This window comes from Bombina bombina, chromosome 2 (assembly GCF_027579735.1).
Source record: "Bombina bombina isolate aBomBom1 chromosome 2, aBomBom1.pri, whole genome shotgun sequence".
NCBI lineage: Eukaryota > Metazoa > Chordata > Amphibia > Anura > Bombinatoridae > Bombina > Bombina bombina.
In genome coordinates this window covers 683127040-683142763 of record NC_069500.1, presented here as the reverse complement: position 1 = coordinate 683142763, position 15724 = coordinate 683127040, and the positions used below count along the sequence as shown (strand labels likewise).

General features: G+C 39.2%; 1 protein-coding gene across 1 annotated transcript in view; it reads right to left on the bottom strand.

Annotated features, from left to right (window-relative positions):
* FOCAD (focadhesin) overlaps nt 1-15724 on the bottom strand; it is a 1237844-nt gene that overhangs the window by 111899 nt on the left and 1110221 nt on the right. Inside the window, 2 exon segments of the mRNA XM_053702659.1 lie at nt 10704-10784; nt 12613-12715. Of these exon segments, the coding sequence (XP_053558634.1) occupies nt 10704-10784; nt 12613-12715 (184 nt within the window).

Genomic DNA, 15724 nt, shown 5'->3' with positions numbered 1-15724 from the left:
GTGCTTGGTCAGTGTGGTAACATAAGTATACAAAAAAGGCCTTACAGGTGGTGTACAAACTGTTTGTGATCTGCGCATGCTCAGTTGGCATAGCAGCCACAAATAAGCACAAACCTAAAACATCCAATTTGTTAAGGAATATACATATCAATACATGTATGAACGACATTTCAAGTCAGATTGTCCATCCAAATCACAAAAGCATAAATTTGAAAACAAAACAGAGAAAATTAATATTTGTAAATATTACACAATATAGGTCAGTGATACATATATTTGTGGCAGACTAGCAGATCTTTAATACAAAATCTTATGTGAGCAAAATTAACTTATATTAAAACCTTGTCCCTACGCAAACAATCACACATTGTAACACCACGCATACAAACACTGTCGTTCATACATGTATTGATATGTATATTGGTTGGTTTTTAATGTTTTAATTGTTTGACCAATGAGATTATTGATCACTCCTCCACACCAACCAAGCCTTAGGAGATACACACAGGTGTTGTTTTTTTAATGTTTTAATTGTTTGACCAATCAGATTACTGATTATCCCTTCATTTCCTGTTATTTAGCAAGTGTTTTTTAATGTTGTATTTTATAGCCTGATGAAACAGCTCTTAGGAAGCTGAGAAACACGTCGCATTTTAAATAAAGTCTTTTTTAATATACACTTGCTATTGTTTGGTGTGTGTCACTGTGTATTTTTTGTCGGTCATCTAGAACCTTTACATCTGGGATAATTGCTGCTTTTGCCTGGAGCTAACAGTCTACTGGGCGGCTGAGAGGTCCCAGTCTGCTGGTAGTGCACCTGGAGGTGCATTGTATCTTGTAAGTGCAACTTTTTAGCTACCTGTTGCTCTGTTCCAAACGTTACTGGGCTATGCCTGTATGTTCCTTGTTTATCTAGGCACTCAACTACAGGCTCTGTTAAGGACCTTTGATTGGATTTGCGTTGTGGATTATCAGTGAGCTGGACCACTGCGAAGTTCCAGTCTGCCTCAATAGCACAGTTGGGTGCGCTCTGTTTGTGAGTATACTCCTTTATTTGTTTTTGGTAATATCTGCTCTGGTGGTACTTGTCCATGTTGGCGCCTCTGTTTCTTTCTCTCTTCAGATAACCAGACATCAGGATGACCGTCCTATGACAAAGAGCTGCCACATCTATTCGGACTTTCATCAACTATTGGTTATATAGACATTTTACTGTATTATTGGCTAATTACACACTGGTCTTTTTTGTGATTTGGTTGCGCCCCCTAAGGGTGTGGTATACGTAGGTGTACACCACACTCTGTATATTTTGAACCAAAGATCCTTCAAGAGTAATTTAGGTATAGCATAATGTTATATCTATGACCGCCTGGTTTCCAGCTTAGAAACAGCTATCCTAAAACCTAAGGAAGCAGCTTAAGACCAAGCTAGGGTAGTGACATTGTTTAAGATAATAGAGATTGAGTTCAAACCCCTGATTAATCACTAATTGCATTTGCAAACTTCAACTATATAATATCATATACACAACAGTAGGGTACCTTTCATCCAATTATCAAAATAAATATCAAATAAAAACATCTAACAACTCTATATTACTAACTGAAATTAACCGATAACCGCTAATAAGACAAATGGGTAAGAGTCCTTCTTTGTAGCTTTGCAGTATGGCTTGGTAAGTCTCTGGTAGCTACACATCTTGCTGCGTTCATCCCACCCCAGATGGCCAGGGTAATTGAATTCCTCCACCAGACTTATAAACAGTCTCTGGACATTGTCCCCAGCAGGATGCCTCTTCCACTAGCCAAAGGTACAACTTATTTGCGGCTTTCCATATGAGTCTGTTAGTCGCTTGACTGGCATAGGTATCTAGCTCAGAAGTTTTGCAGGCGGTAGACAGGGCAAGTAGGTTCTTTACATCGTGCTGTGTAATCTCAAGGTCCGTTTCTTCAGTTGGGTTAGTTATTCCCACAGGGTCTGTTTCTATTATCCTCCATTCTGCAGAAAAGTAGGAGTTAAGCGCTTGGGTTACCAAGTAGCACCTCTGGCGTAGACTGCTACGGAGTTGGTTTTTTAGTAATTGGGCTCTGTAGATTCTGCCCCCTAAAATTGAGATGCCATCTTTAGAGCTTGATTGAAAGCCTCCTGGAAGCCATCTAGAAGGCTGTCCAGCTCTCTGAGGATGTAGGCTGCAGTTGTCATGGTGCTCCAATAAGGTAGTGAAACCAGAGAAGATTAGGTAGCCAAATTGAGCCCTCTCACTAGACTCCACATGGACAGGGAAATGGCCGCTCAGAAGGGCTCTGATCAGTCATAGTCGTCTGAGATTTTAACATGATAGGTTTCCTGAGCTGCTAAACTCCCAATATTTATTGAAAATAGGAGCCTGAACGGTCGGTAAACTTGATTTTTATGGAAATTGTGGCCGGAGCTGCTGAGATGTGCGACCGTTCAGCTCAGGTGCTGGCTCCGCCCCCTTTGCACTTATTTTAAGACTTACTCAGATAACAGAATTTATGCTTACCTGATAAATTACTTTCTCCAACGGTGTGTCCGGTCCACGGCGTCATCCATTACTTGTGGGAATATTCTCTTCCCCAACAGGAAATGGCAAAGAGCACAGCAAAAGCTGCCCATATAGCCCCTCCTCGGGCTCCGCCCCCCAGTCATTCGACCAACGGTTAGGAGAAAAAAAGGAGAAACTATAGGGTGCCGTGGTGACTGTAGTGTATAGAGAAAGAAATTTTTCAAACCTGATTAAAAAACCAGGGCGGGCCGTGGACCGGACACACCGTTGGAGAAAGTAATTTATCAGGTAAGCATAAATTCTGTTTTCTCCAACATTGGTGTGTCCGGTCCACGGCGTCATCCATTACTTGTGGGAACCAATACCAAAGCTTTAGGATACGGATGAAGGGAGGGAGCAAATCAGGTTACCTAGACAGAAGGCACCACGGCTTGCAAAACCTTTCTCCCAAAAATAGCCTCCGAAGAAGCATAAGTATCAAATTTGTAGAATTTGGCAAAAGTGTGCAGAGAAGACCAAGTCGCTGCCTTACATATCTGATCAACAGAAGCCTCGTTCTTGAAGGCCCATGTGGAAGCCACAGCCCTAGTAGAGTGAGCTGTGATTCGTTCAGGAGGCTGCCGTCCGGCAGTCTCATAAGCCAATCGGATGATGCTTTTAAGCCAGAAAGAAAGAGAGGTAGCAGTAGCTTTTTGTCCTCTCCTCTTACCAGAGTAAACGACAAACAAAGATGAAGTTTGTCTGAAATCCTTTGTTGCATCTGAATAGAACTTTAAAGCACGGACCACATCTAAATTGTGTAACAAACGTTCCTTCTTTGAAACTGGATTCGGACACAGAGAAGGAACAACTATTTCCTGGTTAATATTCTTGTTAGAAACTACTTTTGGAAGAAAACCAGGTTTAGTACGCAAAACAACTTTATCTGAATGGAACACCAGATAAGGTGGATCACACTGCAAAGCAGATAATTCAGAAACTCTTCTAGCAGAAGAAATAGCAATCAAAAACAGGACTTTCCAAGATAGTAACTTGATATCTATGGAATGTAAAGGTTCAAACAGAACCCCTTGAAGAACTGAAAGAACTAAATTTAGACTCCAAGGAGGAGTCATGGGTCTGTAAACAGGCTTGATTCTGACCAAAGCCTGTACAAAAGCTTGTACATCTGGCACAGCTGCCAGTCGTTTGTGTAACAAAACAGATAAAGCAGAAATCTGTCCTTTTAGAGCACTCGCTGACAACCCTTTATCCAAACCCTCTTGGAGAAAGGAGAGAATCTTAGGAATTTTAATCTTACTCCAGGAGAATCCCTTGGATTCACACCAACAGATATATTTTTTCCATATTTTATGGTAAATCTTTCTAGTCACAGGTTTTCTGGCTTGAGTATCTATCATTGAATTTGAAAACCCACGCTTGGATAAAATCAAGCGTTCAATTTCCAAGCAGTCAGCTGCAGAGAAACTAGGTTTGGATGTTCGAATGGACCTTGTACTAGAAGATCCTGTCTGAAAGGTAGCTTTCATGGTGGAGCCGATTACATATTCACCAGGTCTGCATACCAAGTCCTGCGTGGCCACGCAGGAGCTATCAGAATCACAGAGGCCTACTCCTGTTTGATCCTGGCCTGGGAAGGAGAGGAAACGGTGGAAACACATAAGCTAGGTTGAACGACCAAGGCGTCACTAATGCATCCACTAGAGTCGCCTTGGGATCCCTGGATCTGGACCCGTAGCAAGGAACCTTGAAGTTCTGACGAGACGCCATCAGATCCATGTCTGGAATGCCCCATAATTGGGTTAACTGGGCAAAGACCTCCGGGTGGAGTTCCCACTCCCCTGGATGAAAAGTCTGACGACTCAGATAATCCGCCTCCCAGTTGTCTACTCCTGGGATGTGAATTGCAGATAGATGGCAGGAGTGATCCTCCGCCCATTTGATGATCTTGGATACCTCTCTCATCGCCAAGGAACTCTTTGTTCCTCCCTGATAGTTGATGTAAGCTACAGTCGTCATGTTGTCTGACTGGAATCTTATGAATCCGGCCTTCGCTAGTTGAAGCCAAGCCCGGAGAGCATTGAATATCGCTCTCAGTTCCAGGATGTTTATCAGAAGAAGAGACTCTTCCCGAGACCATAGACCCTGATCTTTCAGGGAATCCCAGACCGCGCCCCAGCCTAATAGACTGGCGTCGGTCGTGACAATGAGTCACTCTGGTCTGCGGAAACTCATTCCCTGAGACAGGTGATCCTGAGTCAACCACCAACGGAGTGAGTCTCTGGTTACCTGGTCTACTTGAATCTGTGGAGACAAGTCTGCATAGTCCCCATTCCACTGATTGAGCATGCACAGTTGTAATGGTCTTAGATGAATTCGAGCAAAACGAACTATGTCCATTGCTGCAACCATCAATCCTACTACTTCCATGTACTGAGCTATGGAAGGCTGCAGAATAGAGTGAAGAACTTGACAAGCGTTTAGAAGCTTTGACTTTCTGACTTCTGTCAGGAAGATCTTCATTTCTAAAGAATCTATTATTGTTCCCAAAAAGGGAACTCTTGTTGACGGAGACAGGGAACTCTTTTCTACGTTCACCTTCCACCCGTGAGATCTGAGAAAGGCTAGAACAATGTCTGTATGAGCCTTTGCCTTGGAAAGAGACGACGCTTGAATTAGAATGTCATCTAGATAAGGTGCCACTGCAATGCCCCTCGGTCTTAGAACCGCCAGAAGGGACCCTAGCACCTTTGTGAAAATTCTGGGAGCAGTGGCTAAACCGAACGGGAGAGCCACGAACTGGTAATGTTTGTCCAGAAAGGCGAACCTTAGGAACTGATGATGATCTTTGTGGATAGGAATATGTAGGTACGCATCCTTTAAATCCACGGTAGTCATATATTGACCCTCCTGGATTGTAGGTAAAATTGTTCGAATGGTTTCCATTTTGAACGATGGAACTTGGAGAAACTTGTTTAGAATTTTTAAATCCAGAATTGGTCTGAAAGTTCCCTCTTTTTTGGGAACTACAAACAGGTTTGAGTAAAACCCCTGACCTTGTTCCACTGTTGGAACTGGGTGTATCACTCCCATCTTTAACAGGTCTTCTACACAATGTAAGAATACCTGTCTCTTTATTTGGTCTGAAGATAAGCGAGACATGTGGAACCTCCCCCTTGGAGGAAGTTCCTTGAATTCTAGAAGATAACTCTGAGAGACTATTTCTAGTGCCCAGGGATGCGGAACATCTCTTGCCCAAGCCTGAGCAAAGAGAGAGAGTCTGCCCCCTACTAGATCCAGTCCCGGATCGGGGGCTACCCCTTCATGCTCTCTTGGTAGCAGCAGCAGGCTTCTTGGCCTGTTTACCCTTGTTCCAGCCTTGCATTGGTTTCCAAGCTGGCTTAGCCTGGGAAGCGTTACCCTCTTGTCTAGAGGCTGCAGAGTTAGAAGCCGTTCCGTTCCTGAAATTACGAAAGGAACGAAAATTGGACTTATTCTTAGCCTTGAAAGGCCTATCCTGTGGGAGGGCATGGCCCTTCCCCCCAGTGATGTCTGAAATAATTTCTTTCAATTCTGGCCCAAAAAGGGTCTTACCTTTGAAAGGGATATTAAGCAATTTTGTCTTGGAAGATACATCCGCCGACCAAGACTTTAGCCAGAGCGCTCTGCGCGCCACAATTGCAAACCCTGAATTTTTAGCCGCTAATCTCGCTAATTGCAAAGCGGCATCTAAAATAAAGGAATTAGCTAACTTAAGTGCGTGAATTCTGTCCATGACTTCCTCATATGGAGTCTCCTTATTGAGCGACTTTTCTAGTTCATCGAACCAGAAACACGCCGCCGTAGTGACAGGAATAATGCACAAAATTGGTTGGAGGAGGTAACCTTGCTGAACAAAAATCTTTTTAAGCAAACCCTCCAATTTTTTATCCATAGGATCTTTGAAAGCACAATTGTCCTCAATGGGAATAGTCGTGCGTTTGGCTAGCGTAGAAACTGCCCCCTCAACCTTAGGGACTGTTTGCCATGTGTCCTTCCTTGGGTCGACCATGGGGAACAATTTCTTAAATATAGAAGGTGGGACAAAAGGTATGCCTGGCTTCTCCCACTCCTTAGTCACTATGTCCGCCACCCTTTTAGGTATCGGAAAGGCATCAGGGTGCACCGGGACCTCTAGGAATTTGTCCATCTTGCACAATTTTTCTGGAATGACCAAAGAGTCACAATCATCCAGCGTAGTTAGTACCTCCTTAAGTAATGCGCGGAGATGCTCTAACTTAAATTTAAACGTCACAACATCAGTTTCTGCCTGTTGAGAAATTATTCCTGAATCAGAAAGTTCTCCCTCCGACAAACCCTCCCTCACTGCAACTTCTGACTGGTGTGAGGGTATGACAGATAAATTATCGTCAGCGCCTTCTTGCTCCACTGTATTTAAAACTGAGCAATCACGCTTTCTTTGAAATGCTGGCATTTTGGATAAAATATTAGCTATGGAATTATCCATTACTGCCGTTAATTGTTGCATAGTAACAAGCATTGGCGCGCTAGATGTACTAGGGGTTGCCTGCGCGGGCATAACTGGTATTGACACAGAAGGAGAGGATGAAGAACTATCCCCACTACCTTCATTTGAGGAATCATCTTGGGCAACCTTATTAAATGTGACAGTACTGTCCTTACTTTGTCTGGACGCCATGGCACAATTATCACATACATTTGAAGGGGGGACCACCTTGGCCTCCATACATACAGAACATGTTCTATCTGAAGGTACAGACATGTTAGACAGGCTTACTAATAAGGTATACCAAAGCGCCAACTATACGAAGGCTGGGTCTGGACCTAATGCAATGTTGTCAAACGATTACAATAAACAATTTATTGAGTACACAAATAAGTTAAAAACATGGATCCATGTATAAACAATCAAATTTATACAACAATAATAGCTAAATGAATAGTTAAAACAAATAGTTATGTAACGGATATAGCATTTAAAATTGTGCAAACATTGCTCTTAAAAATATTCATAAAAAATTCCAAATTTAGTATAAGGCTCACAACAGAAATTCAACTTTGTGTTTACCATATACACATACACAAATTTGTACAGCAATAATAGCTAAATGAATAGTTAAAACAAATAGTTAAATAGCAGATATGGCATTTAAAATTGTGCAAACAATGCTCTTAAAAAATATTCCTAAAAAATTCCAAATTAAGTATAAGGCTCACAACAAAAATTCAACTTTGTGTTTACCACATACACATAATAGGTGAAATATATTAGTCAGTTATATAATATTATCTAACCAATAATGTTCTCGATTCTATGCAATACTAAATATTGCCAATAGTGACTAATGTGTAAGGCTCTGAGTAAGACCTTTAACTGTGTGTTTACCACATACGCATTGTCAAGTAAAAAATATTGTGACAGCAATAAGCCAATGTAAAGAATGTGTATCAAAAAAGTTGTGTCCAAAAATTAGTGTACAAAAGATATTAATGGTCAAAAAATAGGCTGATCTTCAAAAAACGTGAATTAAGAACAAAGATTGTGAAAAATGAAAAACCAAAAATTTACAAAAACATTGTGGTGTGTTCCAATAGTAACTTATATAAATGTAAATAATAGTCCAAAAAATAGTCCAACAGTGAAAACTTAATAGAAAAAATAATCCAACAATAAATTATAATAAGTAGTGTGTCTCTTTAAGAAAAAACAATAATCCTTAAAGTGTTGTGAATCCTAACAGCAATAGTTATGGTGATTTTCCAAGTGTTTTATACTGAATAGCAGTGTCAGTACTTGCTAGCCGTTTTCCAACCCAAAATTCTATCTTCTTGGCAAATATTTTGTTATAATCCCTGGATGATCCTTCTGTAAAAGAAAGATATGATGGTGTAGATTGTTTTTAGATCAATAAGTCTTGATAAAGGTCTCTTTGTGACCGAAACGCGTCAACTGGTAAGCACAATTTCATTTTTTATTGATCTAAAAACAATCTACACCATCATATCTTGGCAATATTTAGTATTGCATAGAATCGAGAACATTATTGGTTAGATAATATTATATAACTGACTAATATATTTCACCTATTATGTGTATGTGGTAAACACAAAGTTGAATTTTTGTTGTGAGCCTTATACTTAATTTGGAATTTTTTAGGAATATTTTTTAAGAGCATTGTTTGCACAATTTTAAATGCCATATCTGCTATTTAACTATTTGTTTTAACTATTCATTTAGCTATTATTGCTGTACAAATTTGTGTATGTGTATATGGTAAACACAAAGTTGAATTTCTGTTGTGAGCCTTATACTAAATTTCGAATTTTTTATGAATATTTTTAAGAGCAATGTTTGCACAATTTTAAATGCTATATCCGTTACATAACTATTTGTTTTAACTATTCATTTAGCTATTATTGTTGTATAAATTTGATTGTTTATACATGGATCCATGTTTTTAACTTATTTGTGTACTCAATAAATTGTTTATTGTAATCGTTTGACAATATTGCATTAGGTCCAGACCCAGCCTTCGTATAGTTGGCGCTTTGGTATACCTTATTAGTTTCATCTTTCCATTTTGACAACTAGGTGTCAAATTATCAAAGCCAGAGGTCTTATTTAGTAGGCGCTAGGTGTACTCCACTATCAATGTTAGACAGGCTTACACAGGTTAATAATGCAAAAAAAATGTTTTTAAACAAAACCGTTACTGTCTCTTTAAATGTTAAACAGAGCACAATTTATTTCTGAATGTGTGAAAAACTATGAAGCAAATATCCAATCTTTACCAAATTGTCACCCTAGTGTCTTAATGCTTTTAAAGTATTGCACCACAATTTTCAAGCCTGTAACCCCTTAAATGAGGAAACCGGAGGTGTTTTATCAATTAGGAATTTTAACCCCACTACAGTCCCAGCCACAGCGTTTGCTGCGACTTCACCTGTCCTTGGGGGTTATACGACACCAAAATAAGCCTTCCAGGAACGTTTTCAATGACCACCAGACCCTCTCACATGAAGCTGCATGCAAAAGAAACTGCGCAATTATGGCGCGAAAATGAGGCTCTGCCTACTATAGTGAAAGGCCCTTCCTGACTGGGAAGGTGTCTAAACGACTGCCTGGCGCTTAAAAACGTTCCCAAACACTAAAAGTTTTGAAAATCACTTCAAACCTCATAAAAAACTTAAATAAATCAATCGATTTAGCCCACAAGAGTGTCAACCAGTATATAGCCCATAATAAGCCTTCATTCTGTTAAGAGTCTAAGAAAATGGCTTACCGATCCAAAAGAGGGAAAATGACAGTCTTCTAGCATTACACAGTCTTAGAAAATGGACTAGTCATACCTTGAGCAGAAAAGTCTGCAAACTGTTCCCCCCAACTGAAGTTCTCTGGGCTCAACAGTCCTGCGTGGGAACAGTAATTGATTTTAGTTACTGCTGCTAAAATCATACTCCTCTTTTAAACAGAACTCTTCATCCTTTTCTGTTTTAGAGTAAATAGTACAAACCGGCACTATTTTAAAATAACAAACTCTTGATAAAAGAATAAAAAACTACAACTAAACACCACATACTCTTCACCATCTCCGTGGAGATGCTACTTGTTCAGAGCGGCAAAGAGAATGACTGGGGGGCGGAGCCTGAGGAGGGGCTATATGGGCAGCTTTTGCTGTGCTCTTTGCCATTTCCTGTTGGGGAAGAGAATATTCCCACAAGTAATGGATGACGCCGTGGACCGGACACACCAATGTTGGAGAAAATAATGTTTCATACATCTTAGCAGATCATGATACCTGGTGTCTTACTCTACTAGCAATTGTGTTGTAGTAAAGCAAATTGATTAAAGGGGCAGTAAACGCCTTGTAAATACAGTCTTCTGCTGTCTTAAAATAACATACTAGTTGAGTGTGATTTTTTTTTTTTTTTTTTTAACACCTTGTTGTTGCACTTGTTTTTCAGCTAAACTCTATCTACTGTTTGTATTACTTAGACATGCCAATAAGGACTCATTACTGGAGTAGACACAGCTACCCACTGTCATTTTGTTAGCAAAAGTTTTTGCAGTTTGGTTTCTTATGACCTACGCTGAGGTCAAATGGGTTTAATGCACCATATATATAAATAATGCCTTGCATGCATTTACTTTTACCTTTCTTTCCAGCTGAGATAAGGAAATCCACTACAACCCGTATTAAGCTTTTTTCAGGCAGATAACCAAAGTCAGGAGGAACTGTAAACAGAATGCAAAAAAATGTTACTTCTACTGTATTAACATGAAAAATAAATAGAAGTAAAATAGCAAGATCACGAATGGAAAGAACTGTCCTTATTAAAGGGACACTGAACCCAAATTTTTTATTTTGTGATTCAGATAGAGCATGCAATTTTAAGCAACTTTCTAATTTACTCCAATTAGCAAATGTTCTTCATTCTCTTGGTATCTTTATTTGAAAAGCAAGAATGTAAGTTTAGATGCCGCCTCATTTTGGTGAACAACCTGGGTTGTTCTTGTTGATTAGTGGATACATTCATCAACCAATAAACAAGTGCTGTCCAAGGTTCTGGACTTTCTTTTTCAAATAAAGATAGCAAGAGAATGAAGTGTCCCTTTAATCCACACAAGATCTTTCATTCCACTACCACTAAATAATTCACGTGACAATAAAATGTGTCTGAAAACAGGTTTTTATTTCATCAATAATATGAGTTCATGCTCCCTGCAATTTACAATTTTATATCAATTTGCACAATTTTATAATTAACATTTTTTATGTCCTAACACTTAAAGTGAATGTAAAGTTTAATGAATGAGTGCCCAGGCCAGGTTTGCTAAAGAAAAGGTAAGCATTTTTAAAAACAAACAAAAAACACTGCAATGTAAAGTTTAATGAATGAAACTGTTGTTAATAGCATTTTTAAAAACCGGGCACTTGTTCATTAAACTTTACATTTACTTTAAATGCAATTATAAATTATGATGATCATATTTCTTATGACACAAGTTTAATAATTAAAAAATGTGATCTATGCTATACTTTTAGCCCTTTAATTAACTAGGAAAGAGTGTGTTAATTCATACACATATTACATTATATTGTATAACTCAATACAAACAGAAAAAAGAAGCAACATGCTTCACCATATTTATACATTATTAAGGGTTTTCTACTTGTGTGCAAGATATACAAAAATATTTGATCAAACTAAAAGTATTTTGACTCCATTAGCTTGTGCCCTGTCTTGCTAGGGATCTGTTCACATCACAAAACTTCAACATGTTGAAACTTTAATAAATGAGGCCCATATTCTTAAAGTTTTACCAAACCACATAAGTATTGTGTTTATTAATGTGAATTTGAGCATGCACAAGAACTGCCAAAATGGGATTTGAAGTGTTCTAAGCTGATAAAACATAGAATTCAAAATATCATGCACAACACAGATGCAGAAACAGTCCAATGGCTTGGAAAATACCTGTGGAGTTCTCTCAACACAAAGTATGAGCCTTTTTGCAGTTTGAAGTGAATACAAAACGGTTTTCAAAAATGGATTGGAATGGTTTTGAATTTGAAAACAGAAAATCCATACAAATCACATATCACTACTCTTCTAATAGACTGGAACCTCTTATTAGATGGCTTATTGGTATTTTGTTTTTGGTATCATTAAAGGGGCTTTGCTGATGCATTACATGTTATTCGAGATCAGTGGTTTTCAAACCTGTTCTCAGGCCTCCCCAACAGGCCAGGTTTCCAGGATTACCTTGTATGAGAGCAGGTAAAATAAACATGTTTACTAATCAGCTGATTAATTCACCTGTGCTCCAATTTAGATAACCTCAACATGTTGCCTGTTAGGAAGGCCTGGGGACAGGCTTGAAAACCAATGCTCTAGATTAAGTCAGCCTTGTGCACTGCTAAAGAGGATTCCTTAAACAGCAATAAGAGATGAGAAACACAACTTTAAAGTGTGTAAATGTGCTCCAAAGTTGCTTTATACCAACAACAAAATACAGCTAAGTGAACGGGTAAAGCAGGCATGTAAACATATCTACTTACCTGAAGTTCTGCTTTGGGAAGAAGACAGGCTAGACAAGTACAGATGTCCCAGGATCCATGCTGCATTTGTTTGAAGGCCAATAACTCCAGAAAAGTTAATGATCTGTAGAAACAAAAGAATTCCTTATAGGCCAAACAACTATTTCCTCCGTTTGATAAGCAGTTGGGCCTTATTATTTGCAATAGGCCAGTGTATTTTAGCATTTTATCCTTTATGGCGCCACATAAGATGGATACCTTGTGTTTTCCCTTTTATACAACATAAATATGCCCATAAATGTTCTTTAACCCCTTAATGACCACAGCACTTTTCCATTTTCTGTCCGTTTGGGACAAAGGCTATTTTTACATTTTTGCGGTGTTTGTGTTTAGCTGTAATTTTCCTCTTACTCATTTACTGTACCCACACATATTATATACTGTTTTTCTCGCCATTAAATGGACTTTCTAAAGATACCATTATTTTCATCAAATCTTATAATTTACTATAAATTTTTTTATAAAATATGAGGAAAAATTGAAAAAAAAATACACTTTTTCTAACTTTGACCCCCAAAATCTGTTACACATCTACAATCACCAAAAAACACCCATGCTAAATAGTTTCTAAATTTTGTCCTGAGTTTAGAAATACCCAATGTTTACATGTTCTTTGCTTTTTTTGCAAGTTATAGGGCCATAAATACAAATAGCACTTTGCTATTTCCAAACCATTTTTTTTTTCAAAATTAGCGCTAGTTACATTGGAACCCTGATATCTTTCAGGAATCTCTGAATATCCATTGACATGTATATATTTTTTTTTAGTAGACAACCCAAAGTATTGATCTAGGCCCATTTTGGTATATTTCATGCCACCATTTCACCGCCAAATGCGATCAAATAAAAAAAATTGTTCACTTTTTCACAATTTTTTTCACAAACTTTAGGATTCTCACTGAAATTATTTACAAACAGCTTGTGCAATTATGGCACAAATGGTTGTAAATTCTTCTCTGGGGTCCCCTTTGTTCAGAAATAGCAGACTTATATGGCTTTGGTGTTGCTTTTTGGTAATTAGAATGCCACTAAATGCCACTGCGCACCACACGTGCATTATGCCCAGCAGTGAAGGGGTTAATTAGGGAGCATGTAGGGAGCTTTTTGGGGTAATTTTAGCTTTAGTGTAGTGTAGTAGACAACCCCAAGTATTGATCTAGGCCCATTTTGGTATATTTCATGCCACCATTTCACCGCCAAATGCGATCAAATAAAAAAAAAACGTTAAATTTTTCACAATTTTAGGTTTCTCACTAAAATCATTTACAAACAGCTTGTGCAATCATGGCAAAAATGGTTATAAATGCTTCTCTGGGATCCCCTTTGTTCAGAAATAGCAGACATATATGGCTTTGGCGTTGCTTTTTGGTATTTAGAAGGCCGCTAAATGCCGCTGCGCATCACACGTGTATTATGGCTAGCAGTGAAGGGGTTAATTAGGTAGCTTGTAGGGAGCTTGCAGGGTTAATATCACATTTAGTGTAGAGCTCAGCCTCCCACCTGAAACATCAGACCCCCTGATCCCTCCCAAACAGCTCTCTTCCCTCCCCCACCCCACCATTGTCCCCGCCATCTTAAGTACTGGCAGAAAGTCTGCCAGTACTAAAATAAAAGCTATATTTGTTGTTTTTTTGTGTTTTTAAAAAGCATATTTACATATGCTGCTGTTTACTATCCCCCCCTTAGCCCCCAACCTCACTGATCCCCCCCCAAACAGCTCAATAACCCTCCCACTCTAACTTAATCTGCGCCATCTTGGGTACTGGCAGCTGTCTGCCAGTACCCAGTTTAGAAGAAAACATGTTTTTTTTTTAATTTTTATTAAAATTTTCTGTAGTGTAGCTTCCCCCCACACAAAACCAACCCCCCACCCCTCCACGATCTCTTTTTGTGCTTTTGCACAAACAAGATTAGGGCATTTTTTTCTTAACAATATTTTCCGTAATGTAGCGGTTCCCACCCGCTCCCGCCCCGTGCACGCGCCCGCTCGCCAACCTCCGTGCACGCGCGCTCCCCCTAACGGTCCCGCCTCCGATCCCGCCCCCCTTGATGACACAGGATACACCGATGGCCGCCCATCCGCCTCCCAAGTCGGCTCCCACCCACCAACGATACCGGCCATCGATGTCCGGTGCAGAGAGGGCCACAGAGTGGCTCTCTCTGCATCGGATGGCCATGTAAGGTTATTGCAGGATGCCTCCATATCGAGGCATCACTGCAATAACCGGAAAGCAGCTGGAAGCGAGCAGGATCGCTTCCAGCTGCTTTCCACACCGAGGACGTGCAGGGTACGTCCTCAGGCGTTAACTGCCCTTTTTTTTAGGACGTACCCTGCACGTCCTCGGTCATTAAGGGGTTAAACAAAACTTCCCCACACTTAAAGGGACAGTGAAGTCAAAATTAAACCTAAACTAAATGTACTTCTTTGATCAATTTTGCTTTGTTCTCTCAGTAGCCATTGTTAAAGAATAATCCTATGTAAACTCAGGGGCGTGCATATGTCTTTAGTCATCTGGCAGCAATATTTGCAACAATGTTATACAAAGTTGTAAACACTGCTGCAATAGACTGCTAAACAGATGAAAGAAAAAAATTGGGTTTAGTATCCCTTTAATTTGATTGCATTAAAAAAGCAAATTATGGAATCTTACACAATTACATTTAGTGCATTGGTTAATGCCATGTTAAATCTAAGTAATGGCATATTTTGAAAGTGCATGGTATATAAATAAAAATTAAATAAATGTGGCTGTCAATCTCTATCAAATCACTGCTGCAAATGGCTGTGATCCAACACATTCACACACAAATATAACAGGGAACACACATACAGAGTGAACAGAATACAATGTTTATAGGTTTCAATAAGGCAACATCAAAACATGAGTAGCAATTCTGCACAGGCAATATCGACATTTTGTTCAACTTTTAACTGGGTTTAATGTTGTGTGAAGCTAGAAATCTGTGCACATGAAACAATGTTTAATGATTAAAAGAGACATTAACGTCATTTTTCTTATTCATTCATCAGAATTTATACACTGCATTGCAAATGATCTGCATGCAAAATACA